Raw genomic sequence first — 25,238 nt, forward strand, 5'->3', positions numbered from 1 at the left:
GTTATTTGCACAATTTCAAACTAAACACATAACCACTCGCTATCATCTCCAAGTAGTTGGTTACTCCCCCTTTCACTACTCTAATGTAATCTTACCTCTCCGCTTCTCCATTGAAGACCATCATTTTTTTTTCTTTTTTCATTATTCTTTGTAATGGACAAATAATCGATTTTTTTTATTCGATAAGTTTTCCTCCATCTGTTGCGGGAACGGGATAATGTTCGACTTTGAATTGTCAATTATATCCTTTATGGAAACGACAAACCAATTCGAGGAATTTTTTATACAAGTATTTAATTAGTTCAAACTTGTTTAGTATTGAATCGGGACCGAGACAATAAAAGTTCTTCTAGCGGGGAAGCCCATGATTTTTTTTGTTGAAATAAGGACAAATGATTTGATTTGACATTTCCTAAGATTTGATGGGTTCTGGATCCATTACTTTTAGAAAAATTTTCGATCACGGCACACATATTGAATGTACGCGGGTCACTAGTTTGGATAATCGTAATTTTGTGGGTATCTGTCTAATCTGACCCAAATGTTCCGTAACGGACATTTTAATCCCACAGTTGCTCTTTCATGGCCCACAAGATATGTAGTAGTCGTACCAAATTTAACTTTAAAAAAAAAAAAGGAGAAAAGCAAGCAATAAAGGGAGAAAGTAAAAGAAGTTGGTGAGGAACTGAGGATTACTTCATTGTTTGTTACAATAGTCTTCTGCTTAATGAAATGAATAATCTTCTGCTTAATTGTCTCGCAATTATTTTAGAACTTTTATCATTAACACGATTTTTAGTTACCTCCTTTGCTTTTAAATTATTTTTTTTAATTTTACACACAGTACTGCAGCACAAAAAGTACTACAGTATTATTTTTAGAACAATTTTTTAAATTAAGGATGCCCAGTATTATTTTTCAAATCCACTGACACGTCTAAATTCCACTCAAGCTATTATGTACATACAGACACTAATAATTACTATCCTCGTTGATATTTATATACTTTTTTTAAATTAATTTTATATTTCTAAAAATCTAACACTTAAAATATTTATTCTTACGTTTTTATTAAAAATTTAACACATGAAATGAAATATATTTTATCTAACGTATGGACGACTGTTAGACGGGCACTTCTTCACATAGGGAAATCATATGCTGTGCAGGTTGCAATTGGGTCGTGGCTGCCAAACACACAGAATGGGCCTGCTGGGTTTCTATGGGCCCAAACATAATCAGGAAATAGCAAATCCTCGCCTTAAAGCGCGAGCTTCGAAACGCGCTTTTAGCTCAATCTAAAACCTTACCGTTACTTGAGGGACTGACCTCCAAAACCCTTGATAAACCTGCTTACAAAAGAAAACCTGTGCCCTCGGCCACCGCCCTTGGCCGCGCCAGTCCATAATGGAAACGTTCTCAAACGCTACCGACATCTGCCAGCAACTCCTCCACCGATACGGAAACTCCGCCGCACCACAGCACCGCCACCTCTGCGCCACCGCGGCTGCCACCCGTTCACTTATCCAATCAGAATCCCTCCCCCTCTCTCCTTTCTCTTATTTTGCCGCCACTATCTCCACTCTCTCCGACCAAACAGAATTAGACCCCGACGCTTTCGCCGCGCTTTCGTCTTTTCTATCAATTTTGCTTCCGCTAGTACCGGAAAATGCTATTTCGCCGGATAAAGCAAAGGAGGCTGTGGAGGTTGTGGTGGAGAAGATAAATAGTGATGTTAATGAGGTTGCTCCGGGGAATGCTAGCGCTAGAGCTTTGGTTAAATCTCTAGGGGTTTTGCTAGGGTTTTGTAATTTGGAGGATTGGGATTCTGTTCAGCTGGGGTTCAATTCGCTTCTTAAGTTCTCCATTGATAAGAGACCCAAGGTTTCTTTCCATTGTCTTCTTCCAGTATCCTTATTACATGGCTTTTCGGTGTGGATGATATTGAGGGACGGAATTGTGTAATAATTGGTTTATAAATTTATGCTTTGTAATTTTTGCCATGGTGATATACTTATGTACAACATTTTCTATGAAGTTTGTGACCGTTTCATCGGATGTTGATGCACTTTTTATGGAGTTTAGCAACTTTGAAATGGAAAATGTCGGGTTGAGTGGTTTTAATTAGATAGTTAGACTATCCCGCCGCCAACTCTGGTAGGATTCAGTGGAATGAAAATGTTGTTGGCTTCCTTCTTTTGGTGGGTTTGGCTGGGTAATGATTCTGTATGGTTAACAATTCATTTTGTAAGAGTCTCAGCTGTCACTCCGTAATAAGAAATAAAGGTCGATTGCCCTTTCAATTGGGCACCTGAAGCATTCAAGGAGTAAACATTTAGTTATCTGAGGAATCCTTATTGCCGGTTCAATATTTGATCATTGATTTTTTTTTTGGCTCTTACTTTCTCAGAGTTTATGGTTATATTTTCAAATGTAAGTGAGCTTTAACTTATTCTTTTGTCTTACCTTACCCCCTTACCCCCTTTCACTGGACAATAATTATTTCAGGTCAGGAAATGTGCTCAAGATTGTATTGGGGCCGTTTTCAAGTCATTCAAATCTTGTTCTGTAATTAAGAAGGCAAGCAAATCAGTAAACTCATTGCTCAAGGATCACATGCCTGTGGCAATCAAAATAAGTTATTTAAAGGCTGCGGATGAATCCAAAAAAGATATCATGTCTAAACCTGAACACCAAGAAGTTCTTTATACTTTGAACATGTTGAAAAGTATTGTTCCCTATCTTTCTGTCAAAGTATGTATAAAAATACTCTCTCAATTGGTGAAGCTTCTGAAGCCTGAGTCCTCGGCTTTGGCCCAGCATGTTTTTGAGATTCTCCAAATTATGTTTGAAACTTCAAGCTCTGAAGTTATTGCCCCGGAGGCCGAGAACATTGTTAAATCCCTTGTCTCTTACATATCTTCGCAAGACAAGAATCCTATGGACTCTGTACTCTTTGCTGCGACTTCATTGAAAGATCTTATTAACAAAATTCATGCTAGTGAGATGACAGATTGGATCAACCATCTACCTTCAGTGATTGGCTCGATGGCAGGTATAATGTGTCATTCTTGTTTTTAGTCGTATATGACATAAATTCTTTATATTCTAGCTTTCCAAGTTACCTCTCCCGGTTCTTGTGTTCTATGGTTGAAGAGGAGGCTGCAATGCTTCTAATTTTAGTGGTTTAAGTGTAGAACTGAATAAAACTATTCATAATATTTATTCAATTTCTATAAAAAAAATTTATGTGGACTTCCATAGGTTTGTCTGATTGTCTCAGTTTAGCCAGAAATATTAGAAAAATAGTTTAAATGTAGTACAGTGAATGAAGAAAATGAAACCTTGATATTTGGTTGGATGTAGGCCTTCTTTTTGTTAGTAAAATGGTAAGGGCAAAACTGAGTCCTCCAGAAGGAAAAAAGATCTTGGAACAGAGTCTTCAATCATAAATCATCAGTTAACTAGCCCCTGGAATCTAACCTATAATGTGCTGTGCATATCTTTTTGGATGCTATCAATATTTATAAATGTGGGTTTGAGAGTTACTGTTGCTTTTTCTTGCTTCTTGTGGTTGTATATGGTGGACTTTGGGATTCCTTTATACAGTATTAGTGCTTCTCTATCTTTTCAATTATTTGCAAAAGGGTGGACTTGTAGCTTTAAATGCTTTTTAGGTTTTGTTTTCTCATTTTGCAAAGGCAAAGTTGTTGGTTAAAAGTGGCATATTAAGAATGGCTATGGAGAAGTATGAGGATACGAGGAATGGGAGAGTGTCATGCAGGTGATCATGTTTTTTGTAATAACATAAGCAGAAGGTAGACTAAAAGTTTGGGTAGCTTAAGGTAATTAAAGAGGTAGATGAAGGGATCAAGGTGTTGTGGCATGATAGTAGACAATTAAGGAACGGATTTATGGTTGCATTTGTACATGGAGGTTCAGGATGTAATTCAAGAGTTCTAAAATGGAATTAGAAAACAATTCTAGGCTTTGACATGTAATAGTATTGCACTGGCCCAGAATGGATGTGCTGTTTATGAACAAAATACTAGCTTTCAGGCTGTGGATGCAGTAACTAATTTTGTTCTTGAGATCAGAATTTGGTAAATCGAGACTGGATATCTGGTATATCTTGTTTCTGGAGGTCTACAAGAATTGGTTAAAACTTTCTGGATGAAAACCACCATACCTTGTTGAAGTTAAGATTTTAACTTGAGAAATTATCCTCTCCATATTTCTAAGTGAGGAAATGAGGGCAGCCTAAGGAATTGATGAACATGATTTTTTTTTGTCGTATTACAAAAGCAAGAGCAACATTACTCTTATTGTGCAATTATGCAGACTGGTTTGTGGTACCTTTTAGTAATCCTACCGGAATGGTAGTTATATATTAAAATTTAAAAGAAGGATGAGGTTATAAAATGATGAGTTTTGAGTTTTAGTCCTCTACAGCATAATGGAGCTGTTTGGGCTCATTAATTTGACCTGCTGTTGTTAAATCTCTGGCAGACAGCCGTCAACTGAAAGAAATTGGGCATGTTGGTTGGAACCATGTTGGTTAAATCCTTCAATTGATTATATATTCTCACTGAACGCAATGAAATAGCTTTTGTCGGAGAAGATCCCAATAGTAGTGAAAAGGAATTTATTTCTTTTTGTTATTTATGGGAAAATCTTAAGTAGCTGCATTGGTGCCTTTTTCAGGCTACTTGCACAGTCTTTTGCAAAGTTGCTGCACATTTTGCCACCATTGGTGTGTTGTTCTGTTTAGAACAGAATTTACTCTCTTCATTTATTTTCTGAACTAGTGAATTTGGGCTGCTTTTGGTTTTGAGTTTGAATGAGAAACTTTGTTTTCATACTTGTCTAAGTTACTTTAAGTATCCACAAATGAGTGTTAGAGTTACATATTTGTTATCATGTCCCTTCAGTATAATCCAAAGTTCTATGTTTTTCAAGCATGTTAGCCAACAGATTTTTTTTTTCAGATTCAATATTAAATGTATGTCTCAAAGAAAAGTTTCTTGGGTATTCCTATCGTCTTTCTTCTTAATGTGCATGTGAGAACACAATGTTTTGAACACTTGCTTTTTATATCAGTCAACCTAAAATAAGTAATATTTTTAACTTTAAACTTTCATTAACTTTGGTGCAAGTCTGTCAAGTCTGTCTTTTTTCTTTTTGTATTAATGATGGTTCATTTGTGATTCGTTGTTCAGGAATTACTAATATTAACTTATTGACTTGTCTGTTTAGGTCTTCTCAGATCTGAGGCTAGTGCTTTGCAGGCTTCAAATATTTTGCAAGAGTTGATCAACATTCATATTGATGGAAAAGTTATAGTAGCAATCCAAGGTCAGGTTGAAGATGATGAGGCTATCTTTATTGAGCGAACAGCAGTAAAATCCATTTGTGGAGTCTTCGAAGACCTGTTGACTGCTCAAGTTGGCATTCCAAATGAGCAGCTTCTGCAAGTCATCTCTGTCTTGTTCTTAAAACTTAGTAAGTGTACAGTTATGCAAAGATGCAGTCTACTTTTATTGACTCATAGCTTGATAGGAATAAATTTATCAATGTCGTAATTCAGAAGTAGCTTATAGCTTTTTTTTTTTTTTTTTTTTTTTTGTCAAAAAGTAGCTTATAGCTATTAGCTGCAGGTGTTTGATAGTTGTAGCATCCAACTGAGAACACTTATTTGTGTAGGTTTCCCTGTGAGAATGGCTGTTTTATATTTATTTTCTCTTTAATAATTTCATTTTGGATATTTTTGTATGACATCTACCTTGCTTGCTCCTTCACTTAGAAGATTTATATTAGAAGCGTACAGTTTGATATCGTCGTGAAATCCCCATGTGATTAGTTTTTTCACCCATGTATCTCAGCAAAATAATTGACATTGGACTGTTTCTTGCAATTTATTTTCCTTGGCAGTTCTTATTGTTTCTAAATTTCTGTCTAGAAGTATGCATCTGATTTCCCTGGGACTTAGAGTTGTTTCCATATGTTCGTAAGCTTGACCCTAATCCCATGCATTTCTGAAATGACCACCTTGATGACTTCATAGCTGTGTTTCTAAGTAAAAATGGTTGAGATAAGATGAAGTTTGACCTTTTTTCCCCTTTTAAAGTTTTGTTCTGTATTTTCTCTTGATTGAGAAACATTAGTGCCTGACAAAGTTATGCACTCTGTTTTGAGATAGCAGCATTAACTCATTACTCTGTGGCAAATGTCTTATACATTTGCACCTGTAATTAGCTGCTCTAATGCATGTTTACATGCTATGCAGACACAAATTTTCTTCATAGTGTTTCAGTCTGAAATGCAAGCTAATCTGTGACTATGTTTGCTTGTAGGAGAGGTGTCAGACGTTTATTTGAAGAGCATAGTGCTCAAACTCGCTCAAATGATGACTAATGATAGTGGTGATTCTGACACAATACATGTAAGTGTACTTTGAAGCTTCTTATTAATTAACTCTAAAGATTTTGAAACTATCCTATGGTATGCCATCTTACAGAAGTTGTTTTTGATATGATTCATGTCCTCCAAAAGATGTGGATTCCAATTTAGTCTGGCTTGTTGGAGTCTGAAGCTTCTCCTAACTTGAACTTTTATTTCTTTCCCTTTTTTTTTTGCTTCTTTATAGGGGATTTTTTGTAAAGTTATTTTATTAAGCAACCAAGTTAATGCAGCATCAAAGATTTATTTTATTAAGCAACCAAGTCAATGCAGCGTCAAAGATTTCATTGGCAAGTTACTTATCAAGTTATAAGAAAAAATGCAATTATTTATTAAGTAACCAAGTTAATATTTTATTATACATTCGTTGCATGAGTATTTCTTTTCAAACGAATGAATATATGCACTTGTATGATTCATCTTCATATCTTGCTGTCCTGTTTAAGTTTGCATTACTGTTCCTGCATCAGATGCATGTTCTTCCATTTGTATGTCAAACCTAGAGTGTCATGCACTTAATTGCTTACCCTAGGACTCCTGGAAGATAGACTAGTTTTTCCCTCATCTTCCAATCATCTGCATGGGTATCTAAGTTTGCTTAGTTGCTTAACTATACTGTTGGAGAGGTTGAGCATCTGTTTCTTGGTTTTTACAGCTCAAAAAGTGTATTGGATCTGCAGTTATTGCTATGGGGCCTGAAAAGTTACTTGTTCTTCTACCTATCGCCCTTGATACAAAAGATTATTCCTGTTCGAATACATGGTTGATACCGATATTAAAGGAATACGTAGTGGGATCATCTTTAGGATTCTTTATGGAGTATTTTGTAACTCTTGCTGATTCCTTACAGCAGGAATCCCGTAAAGGTATGGTTTAGAAATTATCAAAAGAAGTTGTTGATATTATTGCCGTAGTCATTTATGTTTTGATCCTCGTTATAGTTTTGAAGTTCTTGCTCAAGTCAAGGAGATTGCTCATTGTAGTAGCATGGGGGTAATGCTCTGGCAGTCCTTTACACTTACCAAAAAATGGAGGACTTGAATCAAAGAGGGTAGAATCTTGGATTGTAGATTGTACTGTATCATAAACTTCAGCAGCCAAGCATGATTTATGTTTGTTTTCCTCTTTTTTAGGTGATTGCTATTCTAATATAAGGTGTTTGAAATGTCAAAAACAGCTGTTGCTCTGCTGGATTAGCTGATCAAAGGAAAATGGACTTTGTATTTCCTCTTGCACATGTTAAGGGGGGTTGCTGATGATACAAGTGATTTGAATTTTTTTTTTTTCATTTTGGCATGATACGCTACTATCTAGTAGTGTTTAGTTTTGAAAATATCTTTCCTTTGCCAATATGCTAGAATAGAAAAAAATGTAGATTTTCCTTGATAAGCAGGTAGGCATGTCTAGTAACTTTAATTTGTTGTTCTATCTTGATGCAATGAATTGTTCATGATCTACTGGATAAGTTTCTTATTAAAAATCCAAAAAAGAATAGGCACAGTTATGTCTCCTTTTAATCAGCTGCAGGCACTTCTTGTTTGCTATTATGTTGTGTACTATTTTCTTTGCATCTATGTTTTCAAACTCTTCCTTTATATCCATTGAAAGTTTTCCTTGTTGCCAGTTAAGAAATCAGAAATTGGCAAAGATCTGGAGACTTATGCCTGCAACTGTTGGGAATTATTACCTTCCTTCTGTCGCTTTCCAACTGACACATACCAGAATTTTGGAGCTCTAGCCAAACATTTGATACCTTGTATCAAAGACCCACCTATGCTTCAAATTGTGGCAGTTGCCTTGAAGGTCTAGTAAAAAGAATTTGTTCCTCATTGCTTCTTTGCAGTACTGTTATTCAGCCTTATGTTTCTTTTCTAGTGATTGTCTTTTAGTCTTACCTTCTCTGTTGTTGCGCATAGGAACTAGTAGATCAAAACAAAAAGGTACTTGCATCTGATGAGCTTCCTGGTGCAAAATCATCAAAGATGAAAAATCCTGTGCAAGAGTTGAAGAAAGATCAGATTTACTCGAAAAAGATCGCAAGCAAGAATATGAGGGCTTTGGCATCATGGTCCCAGATTTTGCTTCAGGCCTTGATAGATATCTTCTTTGACTTACCTCCTGATAGACTTGAAATTTTGAAGGTTCTCTTGCTATGGTCATTTTTCTACCAAGTTCATAGTGAATTCCTTCATGGTCTAATTTCTGCCAGATCATGTCATGCTTGATTGCTTACCTATGCATGGTCCCCATTTTTCTATTTATGTTCAGGTCAGTGTCTAAGCTTATGAAGGGTCAGTGTGCATCATGCATATGCACTTGATGACTTACCAAATTGCTTGGTGCTTCTGCTCAATGCTATTATCAAATTTTGGATCTGCTTTATTAATGTGCATTTCATTTGACATTTTTAACTCTCAGGATGCAATTGGATGCTTGGCATCTATTACTGATCCTTTGACAACCAAAAAGATTTTTATTTCTTCACTTGAGAGGCTTCAGCTGATCAAGGACCTTGCTGACTCTGGAGAAGAGGAGTTTCATATTAAGGCTTCAGTTGACAATGACGAAACTAATGCCACTTCCAGGGAGAAAGATACAGAGAGGTACATTTTTTTTGCTAAGTTTAAACTATTAAGATTGTTTTTTGGTTGTTTACACTCCGTTCCTGTTGTCCTGCATCATTTTGCTGTCACCTAGTATCTCAGATTAGTTTTTGCTACATGTTGTTTATTGTTGCCCTGACAAGTCATAAAATTAATAGAAAGCTTAAGTTCATAGTTTATACCAGAAACCTCATGCTAATTGTTCTATTTCGGAACAGGGTCCTCATCATCACTACCTTCTTTATGCCTTCATTTTTTACTTTTTTCTGATGATCCATGTCCTCACTGGGATTTCTTTTACATTGTGGATTCTAATGTTTGCCCTCTAGTGGGAAATCCTAAGTGTCTATGATTGTAGTAATTTTTGCAACAGTTCACAGCTGTATTGTAAATACTGTAAGCATATAGACGCTAGTATTTGGAATATTAATTTTCTTGTTTCTTATTATTTTTTTTTAAACCTCATTTACTGAAAGCTATTGTACTCCTGACAATGGACCCGCTATAAGCTGTTGGAGTGTGTATCCCCATTTTATATAGTGTGAGCTCATCGTGATTTTATTAATATTTTTTTTTGTGTTTTTGGGGGGAAGGGGGGGGAGGTGGGTGGGTGTTGGGATGGATGTGGGAGTCAGCATTCAGGGATATATATATATATATATATATATGCATGTGCTTTTTAGAGTTTCATCTGAATACCCGTCTGGTCCTCAAATTCTTTAAGAGAAACAAATGATCTTGTGATGGTTTGTTTCGGGGTGGATCTACTCCAGTTCTATGGAAAACATGTGTAGTGAAGCTAGACTTTATGGGTTAAATCGTCCACAAGTGGAGACAGTGGATCCACTTGCTTTATCCTTATGAACAACAAAATACCAGGAGGACTGGACTCAGGTCATGAGATAACTTCTAATTGTATGATAATCTGTTTGGGCTTACAAAATTCTTCTTATTGTTCCGTGCTGAGTTTCATTCACGTATTTTATCTTTATACTGTTTATTTATGGTTGAACACAGTTTTAAGTCAAAATCACAGGTAAGGTGATTTTGAATAGCAGATATACACTATATGTTTAGTTGAATTGTATGGTTCATGGTTTGTGGTGTTGTGGCCACTTGAAAAATGGGAAGAAATCGGATTCAGCCACTGCAAAGAAGTTGGAGGTGGAGTAAATTGCATTTTGTATAGCTTGGCAATTTTATGAAGTTAACAACCGAAATTAAATAGAAACATTAGACAAAGCAGGATAGAGACCATAAATACATATAATAAAGTGTGAGTAGGTTCTGTCACCTGTTATGAGAGATGGCAAAATCATTCATTTAATAGCCTAAATTTGGCTTATATGGTATCTAGAAAATTGCAAGGTTAAGTCTTAGATCCTTTATGAGCTGTATGATTATATATATATATATCTATACCAACTTATTGTCCATATTTATGTCTATAGGAATTAAAAGAACAAGCTTGTGCATGGCATGATTAGATCAGCTCAGTTCTGGTTGTATTCTTGCATCTTGTCAATGTGGTTGAAGAAAGATTGTGTGCATGAGTTTTCAGCAATGTCATTTGGTATCTCTCCAGGAGGTGTAACTAATCTTTGACAGATGAGACATAAAAATGTGGCTATACATTCCTAGCAGGTCCCTGAAATCATTATAGGGTAGAAAAACTTCCTAAAAACTTGGGAAACAAAAGGTCTATGGGACAGTTTGTACTACTGAGGAATTGGCCCATGAAGCTTCTGAAGCTCCCCCCACCCCCACCCCCTTAAAAAAAATCAAAAGAGAAAGAAGGATCTGACAAGGCATAGGATACTCTCTCTCCAAAATAATGAAGCCTATCCTTGTAGGGTACTGATTTTTGTCCAAAAGTACAATACCCTTTCCATGAGTCAGGTGTCCTTGATTTAAAAAATTTGGACTCTTGGTGTATAATTTTCAGGTCAGGATGTTAATCTAGAGCTTGAGTTTTTCTTCATCTACGGTCAGAGCTGATTCAATCACAGCAGCCACAGTCAACTCATTTTGTTCATTTTTGTTTTTTGTTCTTCTTAGTTTTCATTTTGACTTAAAAATTTTGTTCAAGGCTTTTCATTTGTTGAAATATGTGCTTTCTTTTTGTTCTGCAAGTCCTAGCTCAGTTGATGTAAGAAGAATATAAGAGGTTATTAGGATTGTGACTAGGGGACTTCTTCCATTATTGGCTACAGAAAAGCTGAATTTGTTGTTTGTGCTATTCCCATGCCCAAGTCTCCCCTTCGTTTTCCAGCTAATCTCATTGTGTGTGTGTGTGTGTACAGGCACTGCTTGTTTGTTTAATGACTAAGCTGTAGAACTTGCAAATAGAATAGTTTTACTTGAAGAGGTAGTTTATAATGCTTCCAAAATTATGCTATTCTGGACTTGGGGTTGTATGATTTGATTTTCTTTTCTTAATGATCTACATACCTTGTTGAATCCAACCTATGATTTGTTTGTATTTATCGTTCTATGTTATTTATTATTTTGTTTTTTGGCTTTCATTTCAAAGGTGCATATTGCTGAAGCTAGCATCATGTTTTGTTGATAAAGCCAGTGAGGAATTGATTACCCTGCTATTTAAGTTTACGAAACATGCTTTAGAGGTATGCTAGTACTGAAGCTTTTGATGATCTATTTTGCGTATTTGATGATTGATATGATGAGTAGACGTAAAATATTAAGTTTTTAGGTGTTGGAAGGAACTGGCCAGCCTGAAGCATATCAGACTTTAAGCAGAATAATAGAGGTGTGTTTTTGGTATTGCACCTGTTGGGATTTCCAAACTGTTATTTGCTTTTGAGTCATTGACATTGGCGTGATCTTGTCTGCAGAAGCATCCTTCATTTTGCTTTTCACACTTTGCTGAGTTGATGGACTTGTTGCTGAATCTGAAGTCTCCATACAATATTGATTCGCTTAAAAGCCGCTTTGCTTGTCTCCGTACCTTGTTTATCCATGCAGTAAAGGTGGGCTTCTTATTGTTGGTGTTTTTTGTTATTCCTATACGAATGAGCTAATTTGAGTGTTTTTTTTTTAGTGTTGTATCCTTATTTAGAAATTGTTGTGTAGGTGGTCTTGATGTTGTAGGTGATAAAAGTACTGTAAGGAAATTGAACTTGCTTTTATGTGTTCGTAAAGTTGGCTTTATATCCGTTTAATTCTTCACGTATATTTGAATGCATGTTAACCTTTTGATTTGTTTTCTGCAGGAAGATTTGGATGATGAAAACACGAAGGCTTTTCTTATCCTGAATGAGATTATTCTTGCACTAAAAGATGTAAGAAACACTAGATAGAATTTATTGTAGTATCATATGACATAATATGAGAAAGGCTTATTTTCCATTTTCTGATGCACTCTGTCAACCTCTTCCTCCCTTTCTCCCAAAAAAAGAAGGCAAGACAAAGGAAAATGGTAGTACCATGCAAATAAAAATTGAGGGCAAAAGGAAACCTGCAGTCAATAAAGATTTTTGAAAAAGAGACAAGGGAACTTCTTTTGTCCATCAACAGTCAGGAACCTTAACTACAAGAAATTCTTTTTTTCCAACATATTCTCGATCATAACTGGAGTAGTCAATTCACGTGCAGGTTATCTCGTCTTAAGGTGAAAGAGAGCAGTTATCCTCTGTATTTATGCTAAATTATGGTCAAAAGTTATTAGTTTCAAATAGCCCTTTTAAACTTGAGCAAAAAAGAAGCGTAGATTATATCTATCTATATATATATATATTTTACCGCAAGAGGTTTGTTACTACAAACCATATTTTACTCATTTCTTTAGTTTCTTTTTTTTTTTCCTTCTAATGAACAACCACCAAATGTCCTGTTTTAATTTTTTTTCTTTTCTTTTTGGGGTGGGGAGGGGGAAGGGGTGTTTTTTTCAAAGAGGAGCAAAGTGTACCAGGAAGTTCTGCTTCGGGATGCATTAAACCTAATCAAACAAGTCCTCGAATGAAGTCAAATTTTGTACTTGTGTCAATTGCTATGAAGTTACTTGTGTTAAATAGAGAGGCCATGTGCATATGTTAGCAGTTTCAAGGTTTCTACTACTACCTTTATCTAACTACAAGTTTATTCAGGGATACAACTGTTTGTCTGTCATCCTTTTCTTGCAACTAATTATCATCTCAGATTTGCATTCAATGTTCATGTAGTTGTTGTAATTGCTTGCTTGCTCTTTTACTCAACCATTTTGCCCTTCTACCTACATTTACTTCATTACATGAAATGGACATTCATTGGCATGTACTTGTAGATCTTTTGGCTATCAAATGCAGTTTCAGTGATTTCAAGCGTGTTCTAAACACGTTTGCTAAGTATCTATTCATTGCGGCAGAACTGAAATTGTCAGAGTTCGTGTCAAATACAATGAATTCGTGTCTAATGTTGTCGTTAATGTAAAATTCTGGCTGCTGTTTCTTGTTCAGTCTGCGGAAGAAGGCAGAAAAGCAGCTTATGATGTCCTTACTGATATCAGTTCGAGCTTGCGAAGCACTTCCTGCACCATTTCTGATGGACATTTTCACAATTTCATCACCATGGTAAACATATCGTTTTCATATATGTTAGCTGAATAAGTAGTATTATTACATATTTTGGTTGCAAGTAATACAATAAACATATGACACGAAGTTTCATTGGGAGAATGGGTTAAAGAGTAATGATCACAATCTGTTTCCTGAGTATGAACCTACCTGTATTTGCTTCTTGCAAGTGTGGAATTTTAAACTACATTTCATAAAAATGTAAAGAACTTTTTCATTGAAAGTAAGTTTAGGACTGGAAAATTTTTATGAGATTTTACATCTGCATTATCTTTCCAGTTTCAGCAGATGTCTAAATTTGCCAAACCGCAACTTAATTCTGTTAAAGTGATTTGATGCCTCTCTAGGACTTGGTTGTTTCAACTATCAGGAACCTCATTTAAGAGACATTTTTTATGATTTGTAAGTAATAAATGCTGGCACGGGCACAGAAAGAGAACTAAGAGGACACTATTGCACATAGAAGTCAGATTGGTTGAACAGATGGAGAAATCATTAAGGATTTTGTCTTATTTGCATTCAAGTCCATAGGGGGCCTTAGGTTTATGTTACTGGCGATCATTATCAATGTCAGAGATGATATTTTGTGCTTTTACCTTGTCGCAGGGAACATATATGGTCAATAGCCATTTCCTTTCCTGATCATTTTTCAGTTCTACTTGTATCTGCTTTCTTTTTGTGTGCTTTTGTGTTATCTGACTATGTTGTTCTTATATTCAGGTTATGGCTTATCTTACAGGGTCGTCCCCCCATATAAGGAGTGGTGCAGTTTCTGCATTGTCTGTACTTGTTTATAATGATACAGATTTATGCCTTTCTGTACCTGACCTGATTCCATCTGTTTTGGCTTTGCTGCAAAGTAAAGCTATTGAGATTATAAAAGTAAGTTTCCCTTGTTTCTTTACAATAAGTACCTAGAACTGTTGCATTAATGCTTACGAGCCATCTGGAGTAAACTTTTTTAGGCTGTTCTGGGCTTTGTGAAAGTACTCGTATCAAGTCTTCAAGAAAATGACCTGCAGAAATTTCTCCCTGACATTGTCAATGGGATTTTACCTTGGTCATCTGTGTCTCGCCATCATTTCAGATCAAAGGTATGTTACGTTTGACTTCTCATGCTTCCACACAGAGAGAGAGAGAGAGAGAGAGAGAGAGAGAGAGAGAGAGAGAGAGGTCATCTTCCATATTATCAGTAAAATTGACATTCCCCAACAACAAGGATTGAGAATCTTGGAGAGGTAATGTAGTTAGACTCTGGAATATCGAGGTGTTAATTTCACACACATTTCTATCACTGTACCTTAATATTTAAATACTCTCTCCATGAAGTCAAGGTGCTGGCTGCCTTGTCATTTTCATTAGGTCATCTTTCGTTTAGTAGGATTCTTTGTGGTAGCCTGCAATGGGTGGTTCTGCTTGTGCTTTTTCGTTGTCTCAGCTCCTGGTATTGAGATCGATGTATTAGCATATTGTTATTCTTTTTTTCTTGCTCACTATTTTGCAGGACCAATCACTGATGATTATGTGCTGTCTATTCTAAGTCAATATCTTTTTTGTCTTTGTTTGTCTAAATTGGAAGTTGAATGTTACCAGTAGATGGAGAAATTGCCTAGACTTCTCTCTCTCCTCCCTCCTCCTCCCCCCCCCCCCCCCCCCCCAAAAAAACAAAAAAAAAAACCAAAAAAAAAAGTGCATGTGAACCAGAACAGATGCATGGATGTCCCCCTTTTCGTAGTTTTTTTCTCAGTTTTTTGCTATTTGCTTACAATTTATGGCTGTAGCCTGTAGCTTCAGTTGAATTTGCATTTTTGCATTGAGATTTGTAATTAGTATGCTTGTGGCATGCAAATAACAGGTCACAGTTATCTTGGAGATCATGGTGAGAAAGTGTCGAGTTGCAGCAATACAGTCACTTGCACCCCAGAAGTATCACGATTTTCTAAGGAGCGTCTTAAAGGTACCATTCTTCTCTTTGTCCTTGCTGAGTTTCTTTATGGTATAGAACACCTTTAGGTTTCATATCTTGTAGACTTGATATCACACCTACCAGAAAACAATTGTTGTCAGCAATGTGCAAGGGTATAGATTGAATTAACATGACATTTCCTACTCAAGTTAGACAGGTTTTGAATTAATTAACTAGTTAAACTTTGGCCTTCAGCTTGGCTCAATATACTATTGACTACAAGAAACATCAAGCTACTCAATCTTGAAGCTTGTGCAAGGGCATCTAGAACCAAATTTAACTGTCAAGCTAGTTAAGAAACCAAGTCGATGTTGAACAATGTAAATGTTTAAATTCATGCATTGCATTATCCTTTAAATTAAGTTCTAGAGACATATTAAAAGTGCTAATACACGATATTTTCTTATTGTGGACTTTTATTTAATGCTTAAAGCTATGGAAGCACTAGGCCTATTCAGCATAGTTGTTCAAATATGAGGTCTCCAAATAATTGCACTATAGTTGCAAGTCATACATCACAATGTCAAGATTCCACTTATCTAATAGGTTGTTGGGTACTTTATTCTGTGATTTATGCTTGCTTGCATCATGCTTCCTCTTGTTCCCCCATGTGCTTGTCACATAGTTTGCACCTTTCTTTCTCGTTTATTTTTTGTTCAATTTGCAGAATCGTCATGGCAAGACAAGTTCTAAGGATGCTGGCATCACTGAGACTGAATCAAATCCTTCAGATATATCCCAAGGGAGGTCTGATACTTGTGAAAACCTTTTCTCCTCATTTGATGGTTTATGTGACTTTTACATTTATTTCTGAAATTGAAATTTGTATGAACCCTCAAGCAAGCACAGGTGGCAAAAGAGAAAGTACGAGGAATCTACAAGTTCAACAAAAGGAGGAGGTTTGACTGGATCTAGGAAAAGAGCAAGGCACCAGAGACAGAAAGGCGATCTTCCTAGTGCCAAAAAGCCTTTTAAGCCTGCTAGTAGCATCAAATCACAAGAGTCAGTGGACAGAGAGGGTGATGCCAATCATGATAGACAAAATGCAAAGCAGTCACAGTGGCAAAGAAGAGATAGAAAGGGTAGTTTTATGAAGGGTCAGTCAAGGGGGAAGAGGAAGAGGGATTTTGTAGAAACTAAGCTGAGGAATGGGAAAACTCATAAACCTGCTGCCAAGCTAACCAATCGTAAAAGGGTAGGGAAGAAGCAGTCGAAAATTAATAAATGAGATAGACGTGTGATTAAGTGGCTAAATTTAAATTGAAGCTGCACTCAGAATGACTTCTCTGTGTGCCCTGAATTTTCAAAATGTCGGTGATACAACCGGAGGATGAAGGTCAAGCACTTTCAGAGCTTGGAGGAGACAATATAGAGAATGAAGTGTGAAGTTTCAGCCACATTGGCTGGTTAACTGGAGAAGTTGAAATATATACGCAGAGGCTGCAGTCTGCAAGCACTCCGCTCTTGACGGACAATGGACTTCAGTTTCAGTTATACATTGGATGCTGCCGAGTGTTAACCGCAAAAGGGCGTTGAAGGACCCAAAGATGTATATTGTCTGATTACCAGCGAATATGTGATTGTACCCGTTTTATTTGTTTATTCCCATCCTCGAGCAACCTTCACATGTATTGTTTTTTTTTCAACCCCTAGACCATATTTGTAGTGTCCTAATGGCTATGTGGTAATATAAATGAATGTATACTCTGTACATGATTAATTACAGCGAGATATATCAGGGGAGCAATTTTCTTCTTTCTTAAGTTAAAATGAATGTTAACTGTGTTTTTTCCAACCCCTAGATAGTAAATGATTGCCTTGAACCCCTCTAGCCTTCCAGGTCAGGGGAGCAATTTTCTTTAGTTGAAAAAGTGTGTTCTTTCTTAATTTTGAAGATTTCTGTAAACATTTCACTTGTACCTTATACATGTTAATGCGGTTAAAAAATAGGATAAATTTTCTTTGGCCTAGCAAATAAGATGCAACCAAATCTACTTGCATAAAACAGTCCCAACTCAGTTGGGATAGGAAAAATAAGTGATACAGATTACTTCTCTCTGTCTCATTTTGGTAGTCCTAATTTTTCTTTTACACAGTTTAAGAAAAAGTTGTTAACATTATTGGAAAAACAAATTTAAGTTGCTATTTTTCTAAAATACCTTTACATTAAATAGAGAACAACTTTATATTAATTATTCATGAAAATTTGAATTGATGGTTTATGAGAACTTGAATTGATGGTCAAGAAAAAATCAATCCTCATTTTACATTATTTCACATTAAATCAAAATGTATTATATGGGGTAGGTTAACAATCTATATTAAATAAAGTATTTATACTAATAACAACCTATATTGAATATAGGTATTTTAGAGAAATTAAAAGATAATTATATTCTTCAATTGGAAAATAGATTACAATTTGGAACAGATGAAAAAGAAAGATAGGATTATCAAAATGGAACAAAGGGAGTACTAAACTAGCTTTGAAAGAAAGATTAAATTAATAAGTAATACAGATACTAATAAACTAACTTTGAAAGAAGAATTAAATCCATACGCCTTTAATTTAAATCTACATCCTGTACAAGTTTAAACATTAATCATACACTTTATGCAAGTTTTAATACTAATCATCCAAGTCATTTTCATTCTATATTCAAAGTGTATATGTGAGTTATGGTACAGATTAAAATCTTCTTTCCTTTTTTTTTTTTTTTTGTCGACGGAGTGGGTGTCCGGGTCAAGTCCGTAAAGGCGGCCCGACTAATCCCACTTCGGCCCGGCCCAGCGTCCCAACCAATTTTTTATCGACGAAGTGGGTGTCCGGGTCCCACTAATCCCACTTCGATCCGGCCCAACGCCCCAACCAGACCTAGCACGTTAGATGCACGGAGAAACCGATGTTGCTGCGGAGGTTCGATCCCAGGACCTGACGGTCCCGAGGAAGAGGCGTCAACCACCAGCCCATTCACGTGGGGGCTTAAAATCTTCTTTCCCCTTTGTTAAAATTCGACCATTTCATTTGAATACTTAACGTCGTCGTTTTGGAGGCGTTTCCCACCATCACCGTGTGTTGTAAGCCTTGAAGCCCCCGAAACAGATAAACCTTCCATTTCTTCCTCTCATGGCAACATTACCCCATCACTCCCCCTTCCTGAAGCTCTCCAACCCACCCGAACCAAACTCCATCTCCCAACCCGCAAATGCAACCCGTCCAAGAACAACCCGGTTAACAATTCATTGCAAAAAACCCAAGAACGAGGAAGCATTCAAGGAGAAGCAGAAAGCCCACGTGGACTACGACAATGGGACCCATCGTGTCTCTGTACAAGTCAGCGGGCTCCGGGCATCCGACTTGCCGAAGCGGCACCGTTTACGGGTCGCAACCGACCGGTTCCAGAAGGACTGGTCCATCTCAGAGGTTGTGGAGAAGATAATGGCGCTCGACCGGTTTGAGGATATTGAAGGCGTCTTGAACCGCTGGGCTGGCCGGTTTGCCCGCAAGAATTTCCCGGTTCTTATCAGGGTAAGTAAACTTTGATGTTTAGTGAATCTTTTGGGACTTAATTTGTATTTAATCATTAAGTATTCAAGCTACTCAAGCTGGATTTGCTTGTTTCAGCTTGGCTCTAAATTCTAACATTGAGCTTAATATGTTTGTGTTCGATTTGATTGGACTCGTTTTCAAATTAAATTTGGCTTTTGAAATATTAACCTTTTAGTTGAACTTTTTGTGGCGCGAAAAGGAAATTTTAAACAATTAAGACTTTAATTTTGTGCTGAACTTTGAATTTGTGGTTTAAGGAGTTCTTTTTGTTACGGCGTTTCTTTTCCATCATTTGCATTTAAACGAAGAAATGCTTGCGACTCGAAATCCTGTTGATAGCGTATGACTTGTTTTGCTTATTAGCCTTTTGACTTGTTGTTTTGGTTTGTTGTTTGATCTTCTGAATATTTTTTATATAGACCGTTGAGCTTCTTGTGTTTATGCGGTATAGGAAATAACTCAAACAGGTTCAATTGAACATAGCATTCAAGTGTTTTCTTGGATGAAGAATCAGAAGATATATTGTGCAAGAAATGATATCTATAATATGATGATAAGATTACATGCTAGGCATAATCAAGTGGATCAAGCACGTGGCTTGTTCTTCGAGATGCAAAAGCGGAGGTATTCTTTTTCATTAACTTTATTTTTTCTGTAAAAACATCCACCATCTAGCTTCTATTAATTCCTGCCCTTGTTGCTTATCTTTTCCTTATAGATGCAAGCCGGATGTTGAAACCTATAATGCACTCATTAATGTGCATGGTCGAATTGGTCAGTGGCGCTGGGCAATGAATATCATGGAAGACATGCTTCGTGCAGCTGTGTGTAATTGTATTTTTCTTTCCTGATCAATCTTTTTGTAGTTTAATCTGAGCTTTCTTCTTGATTTTGATTCCTTTTCTAGCTTTCAATTAGTGTATGCTAAAAGTAATCCACTTCAACATGCCTGCAAGCAAACATTGTAGTTATTTTACCACAATTGCTTTCGTTCCCTTATTCATGACTGTGTGAATGATATAGCGTGAAAGCTTTAGTGACATTAACATGTTGGAGGTGAAATATTTTAACAAACATCAAGTTTTCACTCCATCAATGGGTTGAAAAGACATGAAGATGCTGAAAACTTACTCCATCAAACTCCATTAGAATCAAACAATTGATGAAGAATAAAATTCATTAGGCTAGATGCACTTCTTCAATAGTTCTAATCATGGTCACCCATGTCAACTGTTCTTGTTACATTAAAGTTGGAAGTTTCTCTTCATCTGTTTTGAAGATTTGTCATTGTATAGACATCTTTGTGACCTTGATTGATTCATGCAGATTCCACCAAGTAGGTCAACTTACAACAACTTGATCAATGCATGTGGATCTACTGGTAATTGGAAAGAAGCTCTTAGAGTTTGCAAGCAAATGACCGAAAATGGTGTGGGGCCTGATCTGGTGACCCACAATATAATGCTATCTGCATATAAAAGTGGGGCTGAATATTCTAGAGCATTATCCTACTTTGAACTGATGAAAGGAACAAATATTCGTCCTGACACTACTACCCTTAATATTATTATACATTGCCAGATAAAGCTTGGTCAATATGAGAAAGCTGTTCAACTTTTTAATTCAATGAGAGAGAAAAGAGCAGAATGTCACCCTGATGTTGTAACATTTACTACTATCATGCATATGTATTCGGTTTTGGGCCAGGTTGAAAACTGCAAAGCTGTTTTTAACTCGCTGCTGGCAGAAGGTTTGAAGCCTAATGTTGTTTCATATAATGCATTACTTGGTGCACATGCTTCATCTGGGATGAGTACAGAGGCCTTATCAATTTTTCATGAGATGAAACAGAAGGGACTCAGGCCAGATGTTGTCTCTTTTACATCTTTGCTCAATGCTTATGGAAGGTCACAGCAACCACAGAAGGCCAGGGAAATATTTGAGATGATGAAACAGAACCATTGCAAACCAAATCTAGTGAGCTATAATGCTCTCATTGATGCCTTTGGTTATAATGGGCTTTTATCTGAAGCTGTTGAAGTGTTGCATGAAATGGAGCAGAATGGCGTCCAACCTAACGTTGTTACAATTAGTACCTTGTTGGTGGCCTGTGGCAGGTGTTGTCAAAAAGTGAAGATTGAATCCATATTGCGAGCTGCTGAGTTGCGGCACATTAAATTGAACACAGTTGCATATAATTCTGCGATTGGAAGTTACATGAATTTTGGGGACTTTGATAAAGCAATAATTTTATATGGGTCGATGAGGAAACATAATGTTAAACCCGATTCTGTCACTTACAATGTGTTGATAAGTGGTTGCTGTAAGATGTCAAAGTTCTCTAATGCACTTGAATTTCTCAATGAAATGTTGGACCTCAAAGTTCCATTATCCCAAGAGGTGTATTCATCTGCTATATGTGCCTATAGTAAACAGGCAAGGACTATCGATTTGTGACTACTGTCCCTGTAATTAGATTCTCCCATACTTATCTCTCTCTCTCTCTCTCTCTCAGGGTCAACTTGCTGGAGCAGAATCAATGTTTTCCATGATGAAGATGGCTGGTTTTCATCCCGATGTTGTCACATATACTGCTATGCTACATGCATATAGTGTTGGTGGTAAGATCCTATGTTGGACTATTTCATATATGCTGGCTTAAAATTACTGATATTAAGAAGCTCAAACTGAATGTCTTGTGGAAATTCCGTATGCAGATGATTGGGAGAAAGCTTTTGCAATATTTCAAGAAATGGAATTGCATGGTGTCCAGCCAGATTCTATAGCTTGTTCAACTCTTATGAGAGCTTTTAATAGAGGATGCCAACCAGGAAAAGTTCTGCTTGCTGCAGATTTTATGAAAGAAAAGAAGATCCCCTTGTCAGATGCTATTTTCTCCGAAATTATCTCAGCATGTACCATGTGAGTTTTTCACTTTTTAAGCATGTTTTTCATGTTACAATGCTAATTTCTCTATTGTAGAATCCTTCTGCAGTTTTTAACGGATATGATTGGATTCTGTTATTTTGTGTGGGTATAAGTTTGATTTTTGTGGCCTGGTTATAAGCGTGATTTGAAGTGTTCTTTTTTACATATTTACAATGCACTTATGGATGTGGCTAGCTGGTTGGATCAGTGGCACTTGTGAAATTTACTGCATCATGTAACAGCTTTTTGCTTTAAGTTACAGAAAAAGAAAACATGCTAAATCAGCTTAGCATAAGAAAGTGGGAACGATTTTGAGTGGTTTCTAGTGTTCCTCATGTAACTTAATAGGTTTCTGGAACATGGTGAAATACTTGGTCATCTCTGATTAACATGCTAGTGCAAATTGATTAATCATTCAAAGGCATGTCTTATTGTTGTCAAACCAAAAATACGAGAGCTAAACTAGGAATGCAACTGATCACTGACTGGCAAAGTTTAGGGGTATCTGGAATTATCTCAAATGTGATGGTTTTCCTTTATGCTCATTTTATTGGATTAGTAGAATTATAGCAGAGTTTTCCCTATTATAAAACTTCTGTGATTGGTACTGGATAGCAACTTGTGAACTTGCTTCAGAAATTCCACTGTGTTTTCTATTCCTGGTCTTTAAATCATTTGTTTGTGAATGAAGCTTGCGAGATTGGAGAAGAACTACTGAAATTATAAAAATGATGGAGACTTCATTAGCTGTTATCTCTGTTGGAACTCTTAATCAACTTTTGCATGCTATCGGGAAATCTGGGAAGATTGAAACCATGATGAAGGTAATTGGAAGCTTCTCATTTATTCTTCTCTTATACCTAGAATAAATGCAACAGCATTTCCTCACGCAAAGTAGGATCTATTTTCTCTTTCCTAATTTGAAGTCTGAGTCCTGATGCCTTTATTATCCTTTTCGTATCAAATACAGTTATTCTACAAGATGGTGGCATTAGGTAGTGAAGTCAACTTCTCAACGTATTCAATTCTCTTAAAGAATCTTTTGGCTTCTGGAAATTGGAGGAAATATGTGGAGGTAAGCTCATAAAATGCCTCTGTTATTTTCCCTGTTTATACATTGATATAGACATGCATCAATGTGCATGTGCCTGTGTATCTGGACATATTGTCATGATCATTGGACTACTAAACTAAAATATGTGCCTTCACCAAAATGCTCATGTAAGAATTAGGTGATGACCCTTCTGGATTATGCAGGTAAACTTGTCCTTAAATATTATATAGGGGAAAAGCTATAGATGGAGAAATTCCAGTTACAAGATTATGAATCTGGTATTATATTTACTCTGCCTGTTTGAGAAGACTGCTCAATTGGCATGAAATCTAGGAATCTTGGAGTTAAAAGTCACTACATCCTGCTTCTGGCTGGAAGCACTTGACATGTCATGTTTTTTGAGTTGGGATTATATGAGATAGCTGTTCCCATTTGTAGTTGGAAATGGAATATACTGAATCTTACTCATTCATTCGGTCTCTCCTTGAGCTATATTCAGCTAAATTCTGGTGCAGGTTCTGCAATGGATGGAGGATGGAGGAATTCAGCCTTCAATGAAAATGTACCATGACATACTATCCTTTGCTCAAAAAAGCGCTGGAATTCAGTATGGAGCTACCATACAAGAGTGTGTTGGTAAGTTAGCACTCAAAGGGGCAATTAGCATCTCTGTTGCATACTATTTATGCAGAATACCACTCCCTATTCTTACTAAGAAACTGAAGAAGCCTCAAAAAACTGAAGATTTGTTTTGTTGCATGCTTTTATCTTGAGGAATCTTTCTGGAAAATTGCTTTTGACCCATTTTTATGCATGTAAATAAGATAGTAGAAGGCAATCAGAGGTTCCTGAAAGTGAGTTTTTAACTTTAAAAGTGATTTTACATTAGAACCTGAATTCCATTCCATGCTTAAGCTTTCAATTTTGTCACAATGTGTGTGTAGCTCTAAGTAGTGGCATCTGAACGATTGCTTGGCTTTGATAATTCGATTTATCTTCATATAATCCTTGAGTCTGACTGCAAAAAGCTTTTGACTCAAATTGCTACTTTTTAGACTGAATTGCAGATAATATATCACTTGAGTTGATTGACTTGACCAAGCGTGGAATTTGTTGGTCTAATCAACTTCAGTCAAGCTACAATGGCTTTGTATTGGTTTCCTCAGGAAACCTTCTCAAAGGCATTTAATCATGTAAATCTTTGAGTTCTATAATTACTTCTTCTTCGAATGTGAATAGCTTGGGATTGCTTATGCTCTATTTTTTGACTGAAAATGTTCCACTTAAGTCTAGGTCTAGGACCAGAGTTACCTTGCACATCATGCCCAAGTAACAAGGATGAAATTGAGGATCTTCTATCTTGATCCTTCCATGTCTTTCATACGCAGGAATAAACTTTTTCTCTTGCTCATTTCATTTGATTACAATTTTGAATGCTTGACAGAATCCATGAAGAGGAGAAGTAAAGTTGAAGCATCGCTGGAAAAGCCAAGAGAATCCTCCTCGCAAGCCCAAGCATTGGTAGGTGGAGTAAATATTTTATAGGAATGATCTGGCAGTTGCAGTAGAAACAGGGTGTATAATCTTGATGTTATTACATATCTTGGATAAACTTCCATGGCTTGGTTTCAGGAATCTAGTTTCATTCGTCTGCTCAATTTGATAAATAACAGAAAGGATTATAGCAGCTTATCTCTCAAATCACCGAGTCTGCATCAGGGGTGGGGGAAAAAGCCATAACATGTAAATGTCTCGCTATAATAGATGCTCTGTTTCACGAAACAACTGTGTCATCAGTTAGTGATTTCTCCCATTACTTGTTAGAGATACATAACGCCTATATGCAGGATTTATAACTGTGTGGTCCAAAAGATTATGTAATTCAAAGCCAGAGAAAACGATAGCGAGTTTACTCTTGGCTCAAGTGAAGGGCCATAATAATGTCAAGTCAGTGAAAATGGAAAGTTAGCTCCTGTGATTTTTAATCGGTTTTGCGTTGTAAAGTTTCACCGGCTTCATTTTAATTTTTTCTTTCTCCCTATTGTAGTTTTTGGAAAGGGAACAAATTATTTGGTTTAAATCGAATACTGTAACGCTGAACCTGTAT

At 36.5% G+C, this 25,238-nt stretch overlaps 2 protein-coding genes across 3 annotated transcripts; both read left to right on the forward strand.

The window, feature by feature from the left end:
* Positions 1-1,316: 1,316 nt before the first annotated feature.
* Positions 1,317-17,354, forward strand: LOC113691668 (uncharacterized). 2 transcript variants are annotated; one of them, XM_072053158.1, is made up of 18 exons: positions 1,317-1,884; positions 2,509-3,055; positions 5,257-5,502; positions 6,354-6,442; positions 7,115-7,325; positions 8,084-8,262; positions 8,376-8,600; positions 8,878-9,062; positions 11,596-11,689; positions 11,776-11,832; positions 11,918-12,052; positions 12,296-12,364; positions 13,517-13,630; positions 14,354-14,515; positions 14,599-14,727; positions 15,489-15,590; positions 16,267-16,346; positions 16,440-17,354. In XM_072053158.1, exons 1-18 carry the CDS (start codon positions 1,408-1,410, stop codon positions 16,825-16,827), a joined length of 3,489 nt encoding a protein of 1,162 aa, XP_071909259.1. In that variant the 5' UTR covers positions 1,317-1,407; the 3' UTR covers positions 16,828-17,354. The 2 variants fall into 2 exon arrangements, with proteins under 2 accessions (XP_071909259.1, XP_071909260.1); XM_072053159.1 differs by having other exon boundaries at positions 16,449-17,354.
* Positions 17,355-18,653: 1,299 nt separating this feature from the next.
* Positions 18,654-25,116, forward strand: LOC113691787 (pentatricopeptide repeat-containing protein At2g41720-like). The gene is made up of 10 exons (XM_072053160.1): positions 18,654-19,128; positions 19,601-19,773; positions 19,868-19,973; positions 20,476-21,585; positions 21,665-21,770; positions 21,867-22,071; positions 22,769-22,901; positions 23,048-23,152; positions 23,647-23,767; positions 24,576-25,116. The coding sequence occupies exons 1-10, from the start codon at positions 18,727-18,729 to the stop codon at positions 24,674-24,676; spliced, it is 2,562 nt and encodes an 853-aa protein (XP_071909261.1). The 5' UTR covers positions 18,654-18,726; the 3' UTR covers positions 24,677-25,116.
* The last annotated feature ends 122 nt before the right edge of the window (positions 25,117-25,238 follow it).

Source organism: Coffea arabica, chromosome 6c (assembly GCF_036785885.1).
Source record: "Coffea arabica cultivar ET-39 chromosome 6c, Coffea Arabica ET-39 HiFi, whole genome shotgun sequence".
Classification (NCBI taxonomy): Eukaryota; Viridiplantae; Streptophyta; class Magnoliopsida; order Gentianales; family Rubiaceae; genus Coffea; species Coffea arabica.

What these genes read in the sequence shown, in the direction of transcription:
- LOC113691668 (XM_072053158.1), top strand. Translation starts at nt 1,408, where the DNA reads ATGGAAACGTTCTCAAACGCTACCGACATCTGCCAGCAACTCCTCCAC. An exon ending in ACAGCAGGAATCCCGTAAAG is followed by an intron (nt 7,326 to 8,083) that starts GTATGGTTTAGA and finishes CCTTGTTGCCAG; the next exon opens with TTAAGAAATCAGAAATTGGC. An exon ending in TTCTAAGGAGCGTCTTAAAG is followed by an intron (nt 15,591 to 16,266) that starts GTACCATTCTTC and finishes TTCAATTTGCAG; the next exon opens with AATCGTCATGGCAAGACAAG.
- LOC113691787 (XM_072053160.1), top strand. Translation starts at nt 18,727, where the DNA reads ATGGCAACATTACCCCATCACTCCCCCTTCCTGAAGCTCTCCAACCCA. An exon ending in AAGACATGCTTCGTGCAGCT is followed by an intron (nt 19,974 to 20,475) that starts GTGTGTAATTGT and finishes TGATTCATGCAG; the next exon opens with ATTCCACCAAGTAGGTCAAC. An exon ending in ATTATCTCAGCATGTACCAT is followed by an intron (nt 22,072 to 22,768) that starts GTGAGTTTTTCA and finishes TTGTGAATGAAG; the next exon opens with CTTGCGAGATTGGAGAAGAA.